The 25,047-nt window shown below is 41.3% G+C and overlaps 1 protein-coding gene and 1 pseudogene across 1 annotated transcript; both read right to left on the bottom strand.

The window, feature by feature from the left end:
* Nucleotides 1–6,437: 6,437 nt before the first annotated feature.
* On the bottom strand, nucleotides 6,438–7,620 carry LOC129763539 (uncharacterized). Its single transcript, XM_055762711.1, has 2 exons — nucleotides 6,962–7,620; nucleotides 6,438–6,899 (listed from the first exon to the last, which is right to left on the bottom strand). Exons 1-2 carry the CDS (start codon nucleotides 6,966–6,968, stop codon nucleotides 6,490–6,492), a joined length of 417 nt encoding a protein of 138 aa, XP_055618686.1. The 5' UTR covers nucleotides 6,969–7,620; the 3' UTR covers nucleotides 6,438–6,489.
* Nucleotides 7,621–23,409: 15,789 nt separating this feature from the next.
* On the bottom strand, nucleotides 23,410–24,700 carry LOC129778255 (succinate--CoA ligase [GDP-forming] subunit beta, mitochondrial-like; annotated as a pseudogene).
* Between the last annotated feature and the right edge of the window lie 347 nt (nucleotides 24,701–25,047).

Below are 25,047 nucleotides of genomic sequence, written 5' to 3'. Positions count from 1 at the left end.
TTGTACAAAAGGGGGCTTAAACATGAGCCCTGGGGGAGTCCCATGTAAGAGACCCGACTTACTGCCGAATCTCCGTGAGAAAAGTTCAAATGTTTCTCGCAAAGCAAGTTATATAACATATTATTCAATAGAGGCGGCAGACCCCGAGAGTGTAATTTATCTGACAAAACCTCTATTGAAACAGAATCAAAGGCCCCCTTTATGTCCAAGAATACTGAAGCCATTTGTTTTTTTTCGGCGTAAGCCATTTGAATTTCTGAAGAAAGCAACGCAAGACAATCATTCGTCCCCTTGCCCCTGCGGAACCCATATTGTGTATCTGAGAGTAGGCCATTCGTTTCAACCCATCGATCAAGGCGAAACAAGATCATTTTCTCCAACAATTTCCGTATACAAGACAGCATTGCTATTGGGCGGTACGAATTGAAGTCGGACGCGGGTTTTCCGGGTTTTTGAATAGCTATAATTCGCACTTGTCTCCAATCATCTGGAACAATATTATGCTCCAGAAACCGATTGAATAAATTCAACAAGCGATGTTTCGCCACATCAGGGAGGTTTTTTAACAAGTTGAACTTAATTCTATCCGTTCCTGGAGCCGAATTGTTACAAGAAAGGAGAGCAAGAGAGAATTCTACCATCGAAAACTCGGAATCAAGATCGCACCTATCTTGTGGTATATCTCGAACAATTTTTTGCACAGGAACGGAATCGGGACAAACCTTCCGTGCAAAATTAAAAATCCATCGATGTGAATATTCTTCGCTTTCATTCGATGAAGAGCGATTTCTCATGTTTCGAGCCACTTTCCATAATTTTTTCATTGACGTTTCTCGTGACAAACCTCCCACGAAATTTCGCCAATAAGCACGTTTTTTCCCTTTGATTAAGTTTTTAAATTGATTTTCAAGGTCAAAATACGTTTGAAAATTCTCAATGGTTCCACGTTTCCGAAAAGCTTTAAATGCATTCGATTTATCTCCATAAAGCTTGGAACACTGGCCATCCCACCATGGATTGGGAGGCCTTCGACGAATAGTGGAACCTGGGATGGGTTTCGTTTGAGCGCGAACCGCGCTGTCATAGATCAAACTAGAAATGAAGTTATACTCCTCCAATGGAGGCAAACCATCTCTGGAATTGATGGCTAGAGCAATCGCGTCCGCATATTTTTTCCAGTCAATGTGTCTTGTGAGGTCGTATGCCATGTTTATTGATTCAGAAGAATTCAACCCATTGGTGATAGAAATTTTGATTGGCAAGTGATCACTACCGTTGGGATCCTGGATTACATTCCACTTGCAATCTAACGATAGTGAATTCGAGCAAAGCGAGAGGTCAAGAGCACTTGGTTTAGCAGGAGGTTTAGGTACACGTGTTGTTTCCCCAGTGTTCAAAACGGTCATATTGAAGCTGTTACAAAGGTCATATATCAACGATGAACGATTATCGTCGTACGGCTCCCCCCAGGCAGTTCCGTGAGAGTTGAAGTCTCCCAAGATCAATCGTGGCTCAGGAAGGAGTGAGCACATGTCAACAAGTTGCTTGCGGCTAACCGCAGATCTCGGAGGCCAATACAAGCTGACTATACAGAGGTCTTTGCCTCTGATGTTTGCATGACAAGCAACAGCTTCGATCCCTCCAATAGGTGGAAGGTCAATTCTAAAAAATGAGTGACACTTATTGATCCCCCATAGTACCCCTCCGTATCTGTCATCGCGGTCCAAGCGTATTATATTAAAATCGTGGAAAGAGAGATCATTTTGAGAAGAGAGCCAGGTTTCGGATAGAGCAAAAACATCACAATTGAGTTTATGAATTAGAAATTTGAATGTATCCAATTTAGGGATAAGACTACGACAATTCCACTGTAAAACAGTGATATCTCCGACCTCTCTATTTAAATTAGACATCAAGAGAGATAATCATTGCAAGGAGGGGCCATGTTTGCATCAATTGCTGCAAAATTGTCTTTAGTACTGGAAGCATTGCGGTGACAATGGTTCTGATGGAGTCGGAAACATTAAAACACGTGAAGATTTGATCCACAAGGTCAGACAACTTTTTAAATCCCGATTGGGAAGTTGAACTTGACGGAAAAACAGGGACAGTTGGGGTTTTTGATGTCCCCTCGAGTGCTGGGTCGTTCGAAGGTGAACTATTACCACGGAGGCCAGGAGGGACCTGATTTTGCTTATCCGCTGCACTCGATTTTTTGGGCAAGCTAACAGGGGGTATCACCGGAGGGACTTGTCCTTGAACTTTGGGAGTGGTCGCATTTTTGCGCCGGGGATTCCCTTGGGAAATAAACGGCGTGCCCCCGTTAGCTGTATCCGCTTCCATTTCGTCAACTGGCAACGTAGCGAAGACATTGTGTGTATTGATTGGTTGTTGTTCTTGAGCCAGTGGAGAAGCGCCCTTCAAAATTTCTGCGAAAGTGCGTTTAGAGCGTTCCCTCAAAGAGCGCTTCTGTTTCTCCCAGCGAGCCTTGTATGTTTCACAAGCTGAGAGCACGTGTGGGGATCCCCCGCAATATGGACACTTATGCTCAGTCGCACTGCAGGATTTCCCCTCATGTTGTTCTCCGCAAGTGGTACATCGTTCTTTATTGGCACAATAAGCAGCCGTGTGACCAACTGACTTGCACTTTAGACAAGTCATTGGCTTTGGAATAAAAAGTCGCACGGCTAACCTCAATTTATCTACCATCACGTAGTCAGGGAGAGCTGAACCAGCGAAGGTGACTCGAAACGAGTTGGACGGCGTAAATTTCTTTTCTTCTCCTTCATGGGAGACTGTTCCGAGCTGGCGGCAACCCAAGATCTTAACAGTCGTCAAGGGCAGTTTTTTAAAACGGCCGGTACCTTCACTCGTAATGTATTCGCACGTCAAGCCCGTTTCGGTTATCACACCCTCAATTTCGACTATGTGAGAGGGAATGTAGACCCGATACTCAATTGTAAAATGCTGATCGACAACAATCTTGTTTGCGTCTTTTCGATCATTCACGACAACTCGCAATTTGTTTGGTCTAACCTTCGAAATTTCCGAAACGGAGGTATACCTTGCCAGATCTTTCGCGATCTGCATGACTCTCAACGCTTTTCCATTTGGCTTAGGCCTGAAGAAAACAACCCAGGGACCAGTTCCGGGCGCATCTTCTGGATAGACCTTTACACGGGGAGTGAGAATAACAGGGGGGGAAGGCGAGGACGGGGATTGAGAGTGGGAAGACGAAGGTTGAGAAGGAGTGGGAAGAACAGAGGGAGAAGACGAGGTTGAAGGTAGAGTGGGATCGTTAAGGGCAGATGGGAGATTTGCTAGTTTTTTGGAGGGAGGCTTGGTAGGGTCAGCTGACTCGTCCCCAGAAGAAGTATCTTCCGTATTTGGTACGCGTTTGAGTGACTTTTTTTTATCACTTAGAAGGGAACTAGAGTCAGAGACCTCCATATCCGAAGGTCCCCCACCCTCTGCCATTTTAAAATTGGCACTTATATTCTAAGTATTTTTTTTAAAATAATAATTCACAATAATAATAATTCACAAAAACAACAAAAAAAAACTTATAATTAATAAATATTTTCTCTCACTATATTCAATCTTATTCACCTATGAACGCACTCCAGTGCAGATGAACGGGAGCGTGCTGAAAGCTCGTTGGTGGTGGGAATGTGCCTACGACACCACTACACACAGTCGTCGGTGAAAGCTTACCCGCACTGTCACTGTTGGCACGATGACTCGGCGAAATCTCCAATGTCGGCGAAGCAGCGACAAAACAAAAACCAATGCTTGGCTTTCCGAGGATGAAAGCCTCTATCCACTTGCAGGCAGGGCACTTCACTCACTATCCAGATAGCGAAATGAACTCTTCAGCGGCAAAAAAAAACAACAATCACGCGGTAACCGATAACGGAACTTGGACGCGACTTTCCTTCGTCTGGTTACTTCGGGCAATCGGCGAAGAATGCACTCCTCTCTTGATCGCAATTTTTTATCACTCTGAAAGTTTTGCAATGCGAGAAAGAGGTGGTAATCGCTTGGTGCCAGGTCCAAACTGGTTTCCCAAATTTCCCAACAAAGCTGCTGGAATTTCGGGCGAGTTACATGTGTGGCCTTGTGTTATCCTGATCGAACACAACACCTCTTCTGTTGGCCAATTCTGGCCGTTTCTGGTCAATCGCTAGCTTAAACGGTCCAGTTGATGACGATAGAAGTCTGAATTCAGTGTTCGGTCACACGGAAGCGACTCATAATAAATGATTCGTTTCAAATCCCACCAAATACACAGTACAACCTGTAATATTCTTGAATTCCACGGATTTCTCTACAAAATAATAACACTCAGTTTGTGCCACAGCCTATCTCTTTTATTGCATCCAGTACACTGACTCAAAAGCTCTCCTAGATACCACATCCTCCGGATGCACAAAATAGCTTGAAATACAACATAATCAATTTATATAATACTCAAACTACACAGCACCAATATATATACTGCGGTTTCCTTATTTGCCTTGGGTTTCTTCGGCACCTGGAAGAAACCTCTTGTCCCGTTGAATGTTTTTGTTTCGTTAATACCTTCTGCACTGTTGCTCGCCCAGCTCCCGTAGTTTGAATAACCTTTTGCAGTACATTTTTATACGTCGAAAGCTTTTGATATATTGTACCTAATAACCTGTTTCGGCATTACAGCCTCATCGATCTTGAATCGGACCCCGTCCACAGGAATTTTGGGAAAATCTCATGGCTCTGCTTCATCACAACTCGAAGACACGATCCTGTTGAGTTCAGCACAATTGATCCATGTTTCATTCCTGGAACTGTTATCGCTGTTCTTAGGCGAATGACAGAATTACACAAAATTGCCAAATTTATCACAATTATAGCAGCGCACGCGATGAGCTTTACAATCACGCGAACCATGCATCCTACCGTGCTTGTGGCATGTACGAACAGAAACTGAATCTCTCGGACGCCTGGGATGTTCATGCGAATACGAGGGCGCCCTCTTGCCGGACCACGAAAACATTCTAGTTGAGTGCCATCGGAGAATGATCTCCGGACTTGCAACACATTGATTGGTGTTGTAGCATAATTTCCCTCAGCCCCAATGTAATCCAAGTTCTTTTCATGGTTTATGACTTGCTCTAGATTAGTTCCGAGGACTTGCAACACATTGATTGGTGTTGTAGCATAATTTCCCTCAGCCCCAATGTAATCCAAGTTCTTTTCATGGTTTATGACTTGCTCTAGATCAGTTCCGAGGAAATAAGAAATTTCGTATAATTTCTCTGCTATCCGCAAATGATTCTGAACTTCGTCATTCGCATCTCTCGGAATTTCATACGTTCTTTAGACGCGTCGTAATGGTGAGTATGTATCGAAAGAACTATCCTCTAGGATGCTAATTTAGTTAAATCACATAAATTTACTGCAGGGGAAAACGTTTTCTTACCGCATCCAAAGGATACTGTCTTTACTTGTGAAAAAGTAAACAAACTTTCAGGATACTAAATTTTAATAAAAATTAATAATTGTGTGCAAAATTTATCTTCCAAACGGTTGGAAAATGAGTTTTCCTTATGCAGTGAAAAAAACTTTGCCGTAGCTTAAGCTGAATTTAACTTATAAGTGTTTTTCTGTGACCTTGTTTCATGCATTATCAGGAGCCATCAGTCGGAGAAAATGAAACCTGCTACGTGGCTGTGGAGTTTGCGGATGTGTTCGATTACGCTGCGGGTGGAAGCCGTTTAGTCGTCGAAGGCGAAAGAGTATTCAAAGCTGAACATCTTTTAATAGTTGGTGTTGAAGAAGTTCACGATGAAGGCTTCAGTATTTTCTCGTCCTGCCTCCAGTCATCATCTCCAAGCTCGGAACCCCATACAATAAAAATTCGTACGAAAAACTCCTTCTCCAAATGGTTGTTTTCGTGTTCCTGTAAAGCTGGCAAAGGGAAGTGCAAACACGTCATGACTGTTTTGTATCATTTGCTTAAGTATGTTTTATTTTATTTCTTTATTATTGCACATTTTGCACCAAGTTGGACTGTTTCACACTTTTTCAAAAGTGCGAAAATGTGAATAAAAGTGCGACCTTGCATCAAATCGATTTGCTGTCTTCAGCGCACTTATTCGTTATGAATCGAAGAATAAGTGCGCTGAAGACACCAACATGATTCGATGTTAGAGCGCACTTTTATTCGTATTTTCGCACTTATGGAAAAGGCCGAAACAGTCCAACTTGGTGCAAAATGCGCAATAACGTGTTTTGAATCATAAGTAATTAATTCGCCTCTGTGCATAAGGAATTACTTTGAACTCATCAAGAGGCTACTAATAAACGACTTGTTTGATAAAGGTAGGTAGGTAGTTTCAGGGAAGAAACACTTTAGTAAAGGACTATTTATTTAAAAAAATATATTCTTAACATGTCTATTGTGCAGGAATCCGGTATTTCCTCTTCTAGCTTCACTGTAGATTTAGGCTTTTAACGATACTGCTTCACGAGAGTCACTGCTTTGACAATAGATTCGAGCATTTCTCTTGATTTAAGTCCAGTCCATGATACAAGATCGTCATCGCTTCCAAAGGAGATCGCTGAGATACGCTTGACTTTAAGTTCATCCAAATCCGTAGTGTCTACCTGGACTGCTTTCTCTACTGTAGGAACACAGACTTCGGGATGATCTGCACATTCAGCATCGATGGCAAGATCTGAAAGGTTTGGTGTATCATGTCTCTGGTCCATCGCTGCCCCAACTTTGGCACGGTTTGCAGCACGTTCAGCATGGCCCTCAATAAGTCTTTTCCTGGCTTCGCTGATGGGAGGTTGTGGCAAATTCAAGTCGGGAACTGCTGATGGCCTAAGAATTAAGCGATCAGTGGCACGGCTTGTTGCTATAAAAAGTAAAATAATAATAAAAAAAATTATAATATTATTGCTTCAAGGCGTGTATTACACTTCATACTCGGAGAGTAGAGTAGGTAGGGAGATTTTGGTAGGTTCTATCTTTAGCGATTTGTCCGTATTCGGAGGGAAGGCATGAAAAGAAATTCCGGGGCGATATCTCTGCTTACATCCGGGGACGACACAAACAATACGGCTTTTGAATTTTGCAGATTGGTCGGAGTCAGCTTCAAGCAAATTTCGTCCGACTTGCATGTTCTCCGGGCAATTTGCGCAGCTTTTGACGTCCATATTTCACACGTTCTAAGGAAAATATTTTGAAAAATATTAGAGCACTGATTGAATAGAAGCCAGATTTTTGTATTTTAGGTATTTTATGAACACTAAGCGGATATTTTTATATCAAATTTCATTAATTCGGTTTACCTCTCTCGCAGGTAGATTGACAGAGGGTGTACTTCAACCGCTTTTTTTCACTACTAAATGACAATAAATTTTAGTTCGGAGCATCGAAACAGCTAAGAAAAACTATTTTTCAACAATTTCCAATAATTGTGAGATAAACACGGTACAAGTTTTCGAGAAATCAGTATATTAATTACAGAGAAAATATGCAACGGTTTGTTTACATATTTTTCACTCACACGCGAAACATTCATAGGTAGCAACACCGTACCTTCGATGACGCGAATTCGCGCTACAAAAGAATGTTGCGTTATTAGCCGGACGCATCCAGTGTCAAATAAATGGGTTATATGTATAGAGCAATGTTGCTAACATTAATTATTCTGCATAAATTTGATAAATTTGAATTCATTTGATCGATACTATACGAGATATCGATCACGACGAGAACCTTAGTTTTCTGGCCACAGCTGCAAATCCCTTGTTAAATCAAGAACTTCCTAACAAATTTTTCAGCGAAAGCGAACTTAAATTTACTATGGAAATTACCTCTGGCTTTATAGAATTTCAGGCCTCGGAACTGTCTCTATTTTCACGTATATTTCGCCATTCGCATCCTCCGTACTTTGTCAAAATTTTATTGTACAACTTCCGAGCGCGTTTTTTGGCTACTAGATTTTGCTTCAACGTTTGGTTGCTTGCAGGCACGGTAATTACGATAACCTTCTTGCATCCGGATTCTCCGGATGGCACGTTGGTTAGACACACACAACACGCATAAAACATAAAAAGGATGGTAAATTTACCTTTTTAGTCGACCGGTTTCGGGCTCGATGCTGCCCATCTACGGGACGATGTCCGACCGACTTTGGTTAGAGCTGTTTTTTTTGCGATATCGTAGTCCGAGATTCCCGGGTTTGCCTTAATTATTCTCAATACCCTCAACCTCAGCTTCCGACCGTAAGTTTTACTGCAACGTGTCCTCTGATCCATCCGAACAACAGTTGTACGTTCACGGAAACGTTTCAGCACATCATATGCGGTCGATTCAGCCACTTTCAGCGATTTCTCGAGTACCTGGCCATGCCGGATTTTTAGTGTGGACGTTCAAAATCAAATTTCTTCTCACGGCTTCCATCCTGCACAACTTTTTCAAAACAAAACGGATCAACGTGAAATTTTCACCACCGAAAGAGACAGGTTTTCCAAACAAATTGCTGTCAACAGATTTCAGACACGCCTACCATGACGAGATTTCTACTCACGTCGGTTGTTTAGGCCGAGGACATAGTGAATGCGGCGCGATGCGGGCGCGGGCGCGAGATCGTTTCCGGGAGAGGTCTTTTGTTTACGACTGTGGAAATCATATGCAAACCGCCCGGATATAGTAAACGCGATTTCAATGCGGCGAAACTGTGTGTGGAGTGTTTTGCCGCAAGTGAACGCAAGGGGACTGGTAACCGATTTTCATAAATATCTTTACATTCGAACTTATCGAACGAAAATAAAGATTGAGTTGTTAAATTATTATTTTCGTTTTGTTCGTTGAATTATATAACTTAATTCTAATTTACATAATGCATATAATGAAACCGTTACGTTAAGGGCTTTCCATTTACCATGTTCACAGATAAAAACGATCTCTCAATTCAACTATTTACAAAATGAAGCCATGTTATCATATCTGGCATCCTTGTGCTGGGTTGTTTACATGTGGAATGGAGTGGAATGAAATATCAAAAAACGCGCGATCTAAAGCGATCAGTACGTCATAGCACGCGAAGAGCTCCAATTCATCGCTCCGCATCGCATCGCACCGCACCGCGTTAACTATGTCCTCGGCCTTACCCGGTGCGACAGCGGCGGATATAGAGGCATTAAAAAGCTTCCTGTTGGGGCGATTTTTATGAGTCCCGGTCAAATACAAATACAAAAATGCCATACAAATGAAACACAAATTTCTGCATTACTAGAGAACTAATCAAGCAAACGAAACCAAATTTGGCATGTGGAGGTTTTAGGATACAATAAATGTTTCTATGGTGGTTCGACACTCCCCCCCCTCTTAGGGTGGGCTGTCATACAGATGAAAAACAAATTTCTGCATTACTCGAAAACTAATCAAGCAAAAGGAGCCAAATTTGGCATGTGAAGATTTTAGGGGTCACGAAACGTTTCTATGGTGAATAGACACCCCTCCCCTCTCTCTAAAGGGAGAAGTCTTCATTCTATCATATTTTCTGTATCAAACATTGAAAAATCTTGAACGAGAATTGTGTCTGAAAATAATCTGATATTATAATGATGAGTTTTGGTAGAAGTACTAGCATTTTTTTAGTAAAAGGTAAACTCAACGGGGTCGATTAGAAGATCAATCAATGAACAGTTCTGCGATTGAACTCATGAACTTGCGCTTAGTAAGAAAACGAGAATGTTTGAAGGTATTGATAACAAAAAACAAATTTTGGGCGGGACGAACTTTGCCGAGTCAGCTAGCAGTTTATAATAATAAAGATTTTCAATCATGCAGAGTAAAAGACAAACGTCTAGCGATTACCTACGTCTTATAATTTTATTCTCGTCTCAAGTTAGCTATACGTATAACAGAACACTAGAGAAATGGGTTTCGTATGGTTGGTCGAACACGACAGTTCCGGCCCCGAGTGTAGTGTTGACGAAGGGGTCCTTCGATCGGCCTCCCATGACAAGTACTCCATTAGTAACGGCAATCCTTTCCCTGATGTATATTCATCCCACAGGAATGTGCAACAACCCAAAAATGGCCCTCCAGATTACTCGGATTGCTTAATTTACTACCAAAACGCAAAAAGTGGACCAAGGACCACAAAACACACAAGCCAGCTTGTTTCTCGTACTTCAACCCAGTGGGAAATTTTTGTGAGATACTAATTCGTAGGCTTTACACAGAAAGAAAGCAGCATTACACTGTGCATGATCTGAAGACTGCGGCATTTTTTATTCATGAGACAGGCGAAAATTTTGGAAATATGTACTGACAAATAGTATGCCCACCGAGTTTTTCGAGTAAATATTCGGAATTATTGAGATCTGGGAATCAGTGATTTTGATGCTTTTGATTGACTAAAAAGTGTGAACTTTCGAATTGTCTCATAGCAACTCTACAACAAGAACAAATACATTCGAGTCTCAAAAGGCACTGCGCAACTCTCTCGAACCAAATTGGATTTAATCAAATACTACTTGAAGTGCTAAATGATGCATAAAACATTGAATCATGAGCATCTATGGAAGATATCGAGGGTTGCCTTTTAAACTACATACACAGACTAGAATGGGAATTTTGGAATTGAAGTCTGATTCTACAAAGATATGTTTAACATCCTTTAACGACTGTGTACTGTGTTTTGTGTACAGTGTAACACTGTTGATATCATCATTTACGCATTGGGAGGCGATCTGGCGTAGTGGTAACATCCATGCCTCTCACGCTGAAGGTCACGAGTTCAATTCTCACTCCCGACATTCTTCCAAAAATGGAAGTAAAAGTGACGAACCAGCCAAATGAGTTGAAAATCACTATAATACAGATAAAAAAAATCATTTACGCACGTTAGAAGTATAATCTACTGTCAAATAGTATAATCTACTGTCAAATTCAGCAGGTGTGAAACTACTAGAAGAAAACACTACTTACTCAACACCAACTGGTTTATCGTGCTTGAATTCCATGCTGCTTGGATCGTGGCGCCCTATCCGCGAACTAGTTTTCAATCAAAATAAAAGCATTTACATCGTCATTAAAGCGTTATGCTCTAATTTTCCCACGGCTTGCTATGGTGGCTCTCCCATTGTGCGGCGTGGATCGGATGGAGGATAGTGCATCTGTATTTCTGTAGATCGAAAGTTGTTTTCCACATTTTTCCCGGTGGCGCGCAAGTCTACAAACTACGACGACGATTCGAGCATTCAACCGTCTGACAGACTCCGTATCACACGCGAGAGAGAGAGAGAGAAAAATTGTCCCACAGTATATTAAGTGGCAATGCCGAACGAGACAGAGAGAGGGGAAACACTTCAAACTTTTGTTCGATTGATGGTGCTGTTGTTACACAGAGGGTTCCCCAAACGAGAGACTCAAACTTGTGCCGGCGAATGGGATCAATGAACCCATCTTCCACAAATTTTTCTTCTCGTGGAGTGCGAATCGGAGGAACAGAAAGAATTATTCAAAATATTATTATGAATCAAACACCGGTGAATGATTGCTTATCAGCGTTTCGATCTCGCGCTGTCGTTATCCCAAACCACCTTCCCATCGTTAAACCGTTGGGGGTTTTTTTTTCTAACGGCAATGACCCAGATTGGGCCCAGCGTGCAGAAAAATGAAAGCCACGCGGCTGTTGCCGCTGTTGAGTCGATGGATATCATATCATATTTTTCGACAATTACCGATTCGCACCTGCCGCTAAGGCCATGCTTTCACACTGCCGCGTGCTTCTCGTGTACACTCTAAAAAGCACTGAAAACCGCAAACCCCATTTTTAATCATCTCGCACTTCTCACGAAACTCTTCTCATTTAACTGCGTGTGGTTTGCTTGCCACCAGACAGCAACCATAGCAGGCGTTGGCGTTTGGCACGCGAGTGGAGGAATGGCGGCGCCATCATCGCCTACTTCGACTCGAAGACAGCGCCATCCGAAACCAGAACCATCGCCGCTGTCAGCCTCGGTGTTTGACATATGATCCTAAAATGGAGTAACGATCAATCAGTGGATCGATTTTTCACCGACTATGGATCGCGAAGATCCGAACTCAACAACAACGGTAGCCGACAGTCAGCGCTACCGCACAAGTCAAAGCGCAACGCACGCTCCAGCCGAGAAGGTCGTCAGCCTTATATAGGAATTCGGCATACGCGTTGATCGATACCTAAATAGACTCGCGAGTTTTGGAGCAGAGAAACATAATCGTAATCTGTTTCGATCTGCGGCGAACAAAAAAAATGACATTGCATCATATCGACAGAGGAGCAAGTAATGAAGTATTTATTGTCCATACAGTATCAACTCTCGATTTCATACAGGATGAAGCCAGCTCTCAGGCATGACGCCCTTCTGTCTGAGGTGACCAGCCGCGCTGGCATGAAGGGATATCACTCGCGCGGCGAGTTTGAATGCAGACAGCGCGCAACGGCAACACACACGTTGATACCATAAATGGCAAAGCGGTGCCGCTCTGGCCAATCTGGGTAGGCTTCTCTAGAGTCATAAAAGGTAAATTATTGTCGCGATTTTCTTCTGACGTTGTCGGACAGGTTCACCCAGTCAAAGTAGACATGCGTGCAACGATTCTTCCATTCACTTTTGATCTCGCAGCTCTCAAATCTCCTGGGATCTGGGATATCACCTCCAGTGGGAGCGAAAAAAGGTCGTTTGTTGTTGAGCTCTCCACAGCTCCGATTGTGTAAGCCAATGCCAGCTTGTTGTGCGAGTCGTGTGCGGCGGTATTCCATAACAGGCGTGCGCCTTCAATGATACAGCGCGCGCGTTCATTGACCGCAAGCACCACCAAGAGAGGGTGACCCAAATCCACGAGGCGCGCGTACGCGCTTCCGCATTTGTCTCACGAGGGATCCTCGGCTTTTTATGGTATTCTTTCATTGACCGGTGTTTTGTGTTTTGTTTGCTTGCACTGCCCCCGAAGCATACCAATTTTCGACCGGGTAGAGGTGAGTGAGTGAGTGCAGAACTGATGATGTCCAAATATGGTCGGATCGTTCAGCGTGTGTATAGCTGACGAAGCCCCGAAAACAAAACAAGCTGCTGCAGCTTTCGATCATGGCAACGCACCGTGATTGATTACGGGTAATTCTCTGCGCTACCAAAATGTCACTAGTGAATCACGTGTGCGAGATGTTAACAAGGGTCATGTAAAAGACGGGACTTAACTCCGTGTATCGCGAATGCAAGCGCCTGAGATAAGTACTTTTCGCCGATATTGAACATAAAATTTGGTTGGGTGGATATAACGGTTAATCATCTTTTATGAATCAACCGCGCGTTAAGTCATCGATGATACTCATTCGTGGTGTCTCATTTTCTTCGGATGGTAAGTGATTTCGTTGGAACATGATTCACGGGTAACACCACCCATCATTATCGATTACATGATTAATCTTTCGGGATACTTAATGTGTACTGAAAAGTTCGTTTTTTTCTGAGAACTCGATGCACAGTGGGGAAATGCTGACTATCAGGCGAGGGATCGAATGCCTTTCTCAAGGCAACGGGGGTGGAGGAGTAATATGATGGATAAAGTTTTCCAATGGTCTTTTTGAAGGTTAGATACGGATGAACTGAAGAAGTTTAAAGTCTCAATCAAGGAAGGAAGGCAAACTTTCAGTATCGTTCTGTATTCGAAGCAACGAACATCGCTTGTTCTTCTTTGTTTTGTGTCATCACATGTCTTCGTTTCCGATTGAGCTGTGGACGCGACCAAATTAGTCACTCGCTGATGTATCAGGCATTGCAATCATTACATCGAACTGACGCCATTCAATGAGGGTTCTGAACTACACAATAGTGTGGGGAATCTAGGCTATCATCGGCTCAGCAAGAAAATAATAGTACTGGAGTTCGGTTCCACATGACAGTTTGATTTGGTTTCACATGACAGTAGCAAAACTTTCTCCACAAAGGCTGACAGTTGCACTTATCTCGAGAATGAGAAAGTAATTATTCTCGAGGCGTTTCTTTTGTGAATAGTGCGAAATGAAAATTTCGCAGCATTCTAAAATAATATCCGATGTTATAAACAAGCAATTTGAATAAAATAACAGCGTAATTCTACGTCAACAATGCGGTCGTGTCTTAGACACAACCTCCTATTACTTTTTTTTAAAGAAAATAAATTACTTTGAAACGCTTTGCAGCCGTCATTGATGGCTGGAGACAATCAGATAAATGAGTTAAAGCCTATGGAGATAATGATGAAAGGCAGGAGGCTCATTCTCATTATTCCTCACAACGATTGATGGAAAATGCGTCATTTCCTTAACAAATACAACACCTGCGCAACGCTGCTATGCTTGTAATGTTACGAATATCGAAGTTTAACATGGTTGGATACGTTGCTTTGAATGCATGATTTATATTTCATATCGGCTGGACTTCAAGCGCTGGCGAAAATCTGGGTTCGAAACACATGCAATTCAACAAATGAAAAATTCAGGTAAAAACAAATCGGTATTTCAGCCCAGCAATACCAATCAATGGCATTTTCACATTTAGGAAAGTTACAAAACTAGAACGGGTCTTATCATTGACAAACCAAAGCCTGGAGGTTCTGGCAGCAGCGATGATGGCAATTCCGCCTGTAGGTTTTTTTTTGCGAATCCCGAAATAAGTTTCGAAATAACTTATTTCGGGATTTGAAATACCGATCTTCGGTGCCATTAAGTCGCTAATCCCGTGTTCCTTCGCCATTTTCCGCTTCGCACTGGATTCGCCCGAATCTTCCTTTGATGGAAGCGAATCTTCCACGGAATCCAATCTGACCTTGGACGACCTATGGTCACCTCCGCGGAGAGTTGTCCTTGAACCCTTTTCACGGGCCAATGCGGCACTCCGACGGCGATTGAAATGGTTTTTTTGCGATATTTGAACGTAGGACAAATCAGGAATACGCTGCCATTTCGTCATGGTGCAACTGTGAATTCAATCACTTCGAGGGGAATACTGAAGTTAGTCTTTGTTTCCATCCAGTCTTCATTCACTGTAGTGTTCAGTTGAAAATCTTTCAGGATTTGTAAATGCCTTGTGAGATCTCCTTCTCCGCTTCAAGTTGCACATATTGATACTAGCGTAGAAGATTCAAAAGAGCATCTAGGGTTTCGGAGGGTGCGCTGGGCATTGCCTCGGTTATTGAGAAGCATGCCAGACGTTGTAGTGCATCGAGCTTTTTCGGAGCTGATATTTGTGTGGCTTTAGGTCGCCATACTAACGAAGAATATGTTAGTCTGGGTTTCACAATTGTCGAGTAAATCCAGTGAATCAGTTACGATTTTAGTCCCCACCTTTTCCCGAATATACTGCTACAAGCCAAGAGAGCAATATGGACTTCAAATATTGCATACTCCAGTTGGTCGTTTCAATTGAGTCTTTGGTCAATGATATCTAAACATTTGGCTTGGTTTGGAAGCTCCAATTGTGCACCTCCCAATCTAAGGGATGCAGTTTCATACTTTCTTTTTCTGGCTAATTTTTCTAACATAATATGCTAATATGCTTCCGGAGTCGTCCTGTCAGGGTTTCAAGCATTGGGAATAAATATAACCTCGACTTCTAGCCATTTACTAGAAATGTATCCTAGTACTATGCTAGCCTTAAACATCTCTATCAGAAGAGGGACCGTGATATCCTTGCTTTTTTTGTAACATCACTGGATAAATCCCATCTGGTCCTTGAGTTTCAAAAGGCTTTAAGGAATTCACTGCCCATACAAACCCTGACTTCGTAAAGGTAACTCTGGTCATTTCTTTAGCTCTAATCTCTGATTGGAGAGGATTGAGCTGTATTGGAGACCTGTGCGTGTTCATCAGTCATTTGGATTGAATCTGGGAAGTGCGTATCCATCATGATAATAAATGTTTCCTGAGAATCGGTTGTAAATTGTCCGTTTTCTTTCTTTAAGACTACCAAGTCCATTGGTATGATCCTTTGAAAGCGCATGAAGTCTTGATACAACATGTAAACTTTCCACCTGCTCACAGGTTAACTTCCAACTCGTTCTCTTCGTTTTGCGGAGTTCTTTTTTATACTCTGTTAGACAGTTTTTGTAATCTGTCTCATCAGAAATAATTTTTGCTCTGTTGATAAGTTTTCTAGACAGTTTTCAAAACTTTTCAAAAAATAAATTTCCACTAAGATGCATTCTTTCTTGAAGTTTCCGCGCCAGTGTTCAGAGAGTTTTCTTCAAAGATAGGTTTAATATTGGTTTCAAATTTAGATGAAACTATTTCAAGATGTTCAGTGGAAGAAATACTTTCCACTGATATCAAAATCTTGTCCTGAAGTTTGGAATGATAACTATCCCAATTTGTTTTTCTTAAATCTCTCAATCGTTCAAATCATCAAATCACAAATCAAAAATCACCAGAATTATAATTGAACATTATATGTTTATGGTGAGATAGCGATTGTTCATTTGACGCATCTCAATTATCCATCACGATGTTGCTATTGATGAATTTTGTGATGGTTACATACCTAATGTTATTCCGTATAAGAATTGCTGCTCTTGGAGCGGTTTTTGTGTGCTATCATAAACCTTTTTGAAGTAGGATTACGTCCTTCGGGAACATATTGTGGTACAAATTGAAAATCACATCGAGCACATCGTGAAAATTGTCCACTTCCAAACGCTTATTGCTCAGTCATTTCATGATGGATTGATGACATTTTTGCGTCAATCGATTTCGGCACTCCATCACAATTTTTTATATTGAAGAAAATAATATATGTCATGAAACAAACTATCGAACAATTGAAAAATCTCAACTCCTATCGTAACGGAAATACCCACTTCTGATTGGTCGAAATTGACGACACATACGGCGGGTCCCTAACAGAGACATCAAAGCCAATCTGCCTGGGGGAAATCGGTATTGTAAATACATGAAAGTATGGGGAGCTTTTGTTCCCACCGAAATGTGTTCCCTAACAGAGACATTAAAACCAAATTATTATCAAAGAGTTGAACGATGTAAATCTTCAAACATATCCCCAAATCAACAGATAGCCCAACGGAATCCTAGGTCAACTATGCGGTGGTGTTGCGAACACAATCCTCCTGTGACTTTTTTTATTACTATTTTGAGTAGAAATCATTCGAATCCTAAAATTATTAAACCAAGGCTCTTGAATAAGAGCCACATAGAGGGTTTCGTGAGTGAACCTTCGGCATAGGACTTGATGAAGGTTCACCTGGTTCACCTGAGGATAAGGTGGAACATGCCCTGATATTCCACAGGTTCAGTTTTTCTCGATATTCAATTCTATAAGTTTATTGTACATTCGCTTAGTAAGTTCGAGTACGAGATCTATTCAAAAAGTATCGCGATTTTTGAATTTCCTCGGGTTACGGATATATGTGATTTTTGATTTTTTGTTTTTTGTAACGTTATGTTGGTACTCATGTGTCTCACTTATTTTTGACAACTGCTTTGCTTGCAAGCTTGTTTTGGCTCGTCTTATTTTTGCCTATTCCAATTCATCTGCCTCCTTAACTGAAATCGGTTAGGCGCATCAAAGGCGTACCGAAAATTCCAGTGAAGCAAACATTGAACTCGAAAAACACTAATTAAGATCGTTTCACCAAGCGATAGTGTGAGAACTGCCACGGAATGAACGCAATAAAACACTCCGTTAACGAAAACTCGGCATCAAATTCACGCTAGCTGTGGAAAAAAGAAAACTCGCTTATAATGAATTGATTAATCGAATCAATAAAATAAAAACTGCGGAAACATAACAAAATCAGTCGTAACAGTTCAGAGAGATAGTAATGCTCCGTATTTCGGCTTTCTTTCTCGAGTGGCATCTCCATCATCCATAGCGCCCAATTTGAAGCCAAAAATTCGCAGAAGTTCGATGCTCTCAGACAAAATATAAGGGAGCCACGGGTAAGACGGACAGTGGGGGTAATCTGGACAGGTGGTTGATTTGTATAGTTACATTTTGAATTTCTGATTTCTGTTAATGAGAACACCTTCTACATGTTATTCTATAATATTTAAGCCACCCTAAGGCAATGAATACTGATCAAAAGTGAAACAGGGAAACAAAAACCGAAAATCATACATGATTCCGCGTGAGGATGGAATTTTAGCTGCTTCGATATCAAGCATTTTGAGTGGTTTAATATCAAAATTCAATTCGCTGATGGTTATATTTCGGTTTGTGAGTTAACAGAGAAGCGATATTGGGTATGTAGGGAAAAGTGAATTCATTTTTGAGTGGAAATTTTTTTTTAAATTATTGAAAAAAAATGTACTGGTGGGGTAAAACGGACAGTTGCCAGCGTAAGTGAGATGGACTGTGAAAAGTCTGTTTAATCTATTCCTAAGGAATGCCCTGCGTCTATAAATGGAAATCAAATCACCAAATGTGGACTGTTTAGAAGCTGACTGGTACCAAAAGCAAAATAGTTGAGAGTCTGTCCGTTTATACTACTGAAAAGCACGATATCATTTCGAGGTGGATTAATTCGATTTTGTGCATTGCATTGCATTGCAAAAACAATCGTTCAAGTATCTATCCTTTTCACCTTTTTATCACCGATACAAAAAATTTCCAATGTACAGATGCGAATTTTGAGCACTCGACTGTTACTTCGGACGCCACTTTCCGCTGACGCTCGATACGTCCGATGTAACAAAGCAATCAAAACAACACGAAGTCGTACTTTGGTCCTTTTGAGTTTTTGTTATTTTCGGGTGTTGATATCGTTTTTAGTGCAACTCAACGAGTGATAACAATAATGATCTGCCTTTAGCACGAAGTGCAAATATTTGGATCGTTGTTCAGTAGTTGTTTTCAAATTCTCATCGTGCAACGTAATTTGTCCAATGTACAATGCGGTCAGTCCAAACGTCCAATGTAACATTTCTCGCTCGGAGGCTTCAATTTCAAACTAAAATCACATAACAACAGTTACGATAGCTGTTTCAGAGTTATTATTGACTGTTAGTGGTAAAAGTAGTGATAAAGATCGATTCCTTTTGAAACAATTCGCGGACCAATGTTCCGGTCTTCAACTTCATTTTTCTCGAGTTGATGTGAATGTTACATAGGACCTTTTCAAAAGTTACGCGAGAATTATTCCTCTCACGATCGATAAACCTCTACGCTTCATATACTACAAACCTGTGCATATTACCTCCACTACATGTCCATTATACCCGCATCGAAAAAAAAGTTGTACTGTTTTAATTTCAGTAAAAAACATTGAAAACACTTTTTTGTAAAATATTTGGCCATTTAGGTAGAAAAACAGTTTATTGAATTGCAATAAACTGCATCAAAGTTTTGGGAAACATGAGTTTCCAAAGTTATAATTGAAGTTCTCCTTAACATGCCGTTTTACACCCACCTCCCCTACTATATACAGCAGCGAAAAGCCCCGATCTGAAAGGCAGATTGTTCAACAACAGTTTTTTTTTCTCATTTCCTTGCCCTTCTGCTCCACGCCGGCTCTTCTTATCTCGTGATAAAACTCGTGACTGTATATAGCGTTGAAAATCATTCAACTTTGGCTCCATGTGCGCTGTTTTTGTTCATATTTGGCGATCCGGCAAAGCTTTAAGGCAACTTGAACCAGAAAACCAGATATAGTCAATGGCAACAGCCACAGCCGCCACAGTAGGCGATGGGATGACGGCAATGGGCGAAAAAGAAGCCGTCTTCTCCGAAAGAGTGCAGCAACCTTCGACGATGAGAGGCAAACGTTGCGCCCAACGAGACGCGAGCTGAGAGACAAAAACTTCATTGGAGAAAATCAAACGCAGGAGGCCACTGACAGCGGGGTGAGAGTTTGAGTGTGTGTGTGTGGCTGTGTGCAAGTTTGGCTGTCACGAGGTGGTAATTTTGGTTGATTAATTGGAACTTTTCGCTGGTTACAGCCGTTAAGTATAGTTTTACTCTCTGCTTTCGATCTGTCTTTTATGTCGGTCTCGCTAATAAATTTAATTAGTGCGGTGAAAATATACAACAAGTAGTTGAATGCTGAAGAAACCCATGTTCATTGGTTTTATTTTTTTATTTTAACGCATTTCCGAGTTTTGGGGGATATTTTTGTAAGCGAAGTGTAACCATTTTAACTTTCCTTTCCATCGTATCTTTCTGAAGCATCAACTTCAGTTACCCTCTTATCTACCCACCAGAGTGAGACTAGTGATGTCCGCTAATCGTTCGATTGATCGATTTATCAAAAACATCCAACATAAACATTCTATTTTCATTCAAATTTTAACAACAGAAAACTGGCTTCGTGTCTTCTAATCTGATAGAGATTGCACTAACAAGTTTGGGACCCAAATTATGACCTCTAATTGAAGGAGAGACAATCGAGTAGTCGTCGGGTGCGGACGTATTTTTTTCCGCTCCGTGCATAATTTCTAGGAAGTGTTTTTTTCTGTATAACAAAAATATGTTTCCGTTCCATTCTCGTAGTTATTTTTGTGTGTGGTATTCTTAATATAATCGTGAATATGGGACGAATTTGTGGAGTTGGGAATTGTTTTATTCGTTTTTAATCGCAGTGTTGAGCAGTGGACAGGAGCAGCGTACTGTACAAGATGTGCGCGTTTGTTTTCTGTGTTGTTTATTATACATGGATTGTGTGCGAAAAATAAGTCCCCTGCTTTAGTGATTTTGAAGTCAGTTGAGCTAGCTTGAAGCGGTGGTAAAAATTAACATGGGTCGAAGGAAAAAGTTGTTGCGCCATTTTTGTTTTTCGAAAGTGTAGTGAAAATGTTATCGTTGCGCTCTCAACCGTCGCGTGCCCGTTTCGATGTGTGGTGTTTCTCTCGCCAACACGTAAAAGTGTTTTTTCTTGTGTTTACGATTGCGAAGTTTGTGCGTCGTAGTGAACGTATCACAGGCTGGGAGCGAAGTCGACTTCAACAGAATGTGCTTAAAATTAATGATTTTTAAGAGAGATTTCCGTTCGGCACCATTCGTATCAACAAGTTTTTTTTATTCATTATTTATTTGTTTCTTTAGTTGTTCGTTTCCTTGATTATTCAATTCTTGAAGGAGTTCAAGAATTGAATAATTAGGTAGATAGATGGTTGAAGGGACGAATGAGTGATGAATGGAAAAAAATGTTAACTTTAATGGGTTAACAACCCATCGTTGTGATTAGAGTTAAATAAAGAGTGCGCTTGGTGATGAACAGAAAATGACGATTGATTTCAGAGGAGTTCTCATGTTTCCATACGAAAACCAACGCGATTGTTGTTCGATATAGAGTACGTGCAATAAATAAAGAAATACATCACTGGTTGATTTGTGAAGAGTTTTTCCGATTACGAAATTTATCGCCAGTCCGATTGGCTTGCAATAGAAGTTCTTTCGGTTACCTTCTCAGGTTTCCCTAAAGTTACTTTCCACAGTAGCGATTCGATTTCCATGAAACGAACGGTCAACGAATAACGAAATATATCGTCGGGTTGATTAATTTCAGAAAAATTCTCTTGGTTACCTTCTCAGGTTACCTCGCGATTGGGGTAGATTCTACGGTAGAATAAAGAATACGCGCATTGAGCTGCGGAATATATCACCGGTTTCAGGTACCCCATGAATATTATCCGTCGTCGGATGTTTAAGAATGCGACAAATTGAAGGTCCCACGATACACTGAATCACGAGATATATTATAGGTATATTTCATTGTAGAGATGTTTTTCGGGCCACTTTTTCAGGTGGTCCATGGTGTCATCTGTCGTCCGGTGTTCGAGAATGTCAAATTGAATCACGAAATTGATATTCGACTAGTATTGTGGTTGTGTTTTCCAGGTTACCTGTTCAGGTGGTCCATGGATACCATCCGTCGTGGGTGTTTAAGAATGTGTAAATTTGAAGGGTCCACGACCTATTGAATCGTATATTCTATGTGAAATGAATATGTAAAAAATAAAAATATTCATCTGTTTTTAAAATACATCGCTGGTCCGTTAGTCGAAATACATTCGATTTCGTAATTCAGTTTCGTCGATTGGTTGAGAATCCGCGTTTACAGAATCATATCACTTGCCACAGTGAATCCTGATTATTGTGGGGCATAGGCAAGACAACCCGATGAGGGTCTACTATCAGTTCAACTGTGTGCACGTCAGTTGACACACACCAATGCTCGAGGCAGCACACAACCGAACGACGCCTTACGTCTCCCTTGCATCGTTCTGGCTCTGCCTTCTTTTCATCAGCAGTTCTACAGGTAAGACGTGCTTTCGACAGCTCCGTGATGCTCCAGTGGCGAACGGCCGACTCCACAATTATTACCCCTTCCCACTAGCAAACTATCTCTTCCATGATAAATGCTAGGGAACCACGCTATAGAGGCGACCCTTCTGGCCTTCGGGCGGCGAATATCATACTAACATTCCTTCCCTTCCCTGGTGACTGTAAGGACGTGGCCGGCGTCGTTATTGACCATTCAAAGCTCGAATCACCGAGAATTGCCCAACGAGAATGATTTGCTAGTCCCAAGCGTCATTCTGTGTGTTCTTTGTGCAATTTGGTTGGTTCAGGTCAATCACGGAGAGCAACTACGAATTGTACAGTCTACCCAAGCTCAAGCTCAAGCTCAAATTATGACCTCTAATTGAATGTCGCCTCCAGACGTCCACACTGTACATCTGTCAGTGCGGATACTGTGCAGCCAATCATCGAAGCGAATGAATAATTTACGTCGATTGATTCACCCGCATTCCGGTTCACGATCGGGTTTGAAATTAATACGATGTTGCATTCTGACTTGTGCATTCTAAAATCCATCCAAGATACAAACTCAATCGACATATGCAAATGTGGCAACATTGTATTAACGCGAAACAAACTTCGAATAAATTCGTTCGTGTTAATGAAGCGATTTACTCCCCATCGCATTAAGACACCTGAATGCTGTTTTAAATTATTGAAATTTAAATGAAAAATATCGCTTGGTGTTATTCAAATACTTTAAACACGTATTTCTCACCCTAATCTATTTCTTACAATTTTCCTAGTATTGGTCAGTCTTGCGTACTCCGGAACATTTCCAAGAGGAGTGCAAACAATGACAAATGTATCGAAGAAATACAGAAATGCATTGCACAGCAGCTCACAGTCCGCACCGCAAATGTACTGAGCAAAAAGGGATAATCGTTAAGAAAAAAGTACACGCAGGAACAACAAAAAGTTGTCGAGAAAAACAAATATTCATTTTTGTTATAGCCAAAATGGAGAGGCTCAAAATTTCTTTGTTTATCTTCAAATCAAACGCGTTGCTGTGAAAAACTGAACGTATATTTTAAAAATTCGTCCTTTACATATTATATTAATCCTGTAGAAACTTATCAATAAATGCACATAGCTGAAGCGATTTCTTTAGAAATACTAATTCAGCATAGCGCTTTGCCAGCCTTCTGCCTTGTCAAGGTCCTGAGCGAAGCCAATTTTCAGACCTGATCCCTTCAATATTTTCTTAGCTGCATCCACGTTAGTACCTTCCAGTTGTACAACCAGTGGTGCTTTGAGTCCGATCGTTTTGGAAGCATTCCCAATTCCGTTAGCAATGGTGGCACAGTTTACCCACCGAAAACATTCACCAAAATTGGTTTTACGTGATCTGAGGTTAAAACTTGGATCTGAGCCTTTAATACTTGCTCTTCCTTTACATTACCGCCCACATCTAGGAAGTTAGCCGGGTTGCTTCCATTCAATTTGAGAAAGTCCATTATTGTCATTACCAAGCAGACTCCTTTCACCAACCAACCAATGTTACCCTTTATTACAATATAGTTGAGATTGTATTTGCTCTCAGTCGAAATTCGACGTGGTCATCAAAATTCAACTTGGCATAAACAAAAATTATTCGTCCGTCATCGGTTTCCACCAGTGGGTTAATCTCAATTTGTGTCGAATCTTCTTTCAGGAACAGATTGTATAATTTTTCAATCTCACCGGCGGCCTTTCTCGGCACCTTTGAACTCCAGGAAACGGGCAACATCAAGTACTTGCACGCGTGTAATACCCTCTATCACGGAAATCGGTTTGGTTTTGATTTTCTCCGGTGTCTCCTCTACCACAGCTTCTATGTCCATCCTCCGACAGGCGAAGCAATCAGTACCGGGCCATTATGTTTGCGATCCATCATCATCTTTTTGCCCGATACAATCGATGCTCACTGCTTGGAGATATGGACACCTCTCTTGAAGCCATTATCAAAGTGACGTTTGCCTCGGCCGCCGGCGAGAATCTGTACCTGTACAACGAATTTACGAGCGTCTGAAAGATTGAATTATCAATGACGTTACATGTGTTGCGCTCGCAAGCGCATAACAGGGATGTGAACTTACTAAAATCCTATAAAATACCCTCAAAAAATAACATAAGTAAACAGCTTCACGAATATGGATAAATTATTTTGACGTTTGTTTCAAGTCAAGGTAATGTTGCCACTTTTGCGTATGTCGATTGGGTTTGAATCTCAGATGGATTGTAGAATCTAGAAGTCGATCTCGTTCGGGTTGCAGATTGTAAAAGTCGATCCCGATCGGATTGTGAAATCCAATCGCCGATCGTGAACCAGAATAGAGGTGATTGATAGTGGTATTGGTCATGGGGTCATGGGGGCAAAGTGATCACCTGCTTGTTTGGTAGTATTACTATTGACTATTGACACCGTATTGATAGGCTCCTTATATTCGAAGAATTTCATGAATTTTGAGTCACCCTGTACTTCAGTAGAGCTGTCGCATGTCGAATTATAAATAAAAACAGTAATTGCTCTCTCGATGTCCATTCGGCCGTAGTTCTGTGCGCATGGTATCTAAGGAATTTCTCGTGAAATTTAGTTTATTCAATCTGATATGTTGGACAAATCATCATTTTGGACGACTGTTCTCATATTCTAGGAGAGGTGAACATAAAATTTGTTAAATCTCAGCGTTTAATTAGCATAGAAATTACATTGATGTTTGGGGGCAA

This window comes from Toxorhynchites rutilus, chromosome 1 (assembly GCF_029784135.1).
Source record: "Toxorhynchites rutilus septentrionalis strain SRP chromosome 1, ASM2978413v1, whole genome shotgun sequence".
Classification (NCBI taxonomy): domain Eukaryota; kingdom Metazoa; phylum Arthropoda; class Insecta; order Diptera; family Culicidae; genus Toxorhynchites; species Toxorhynchites rutilus.
Note: the sequence above shows the minus strand (reverse complement) of the source record. Positions and strands in the feature narration are given on the sequence as shown.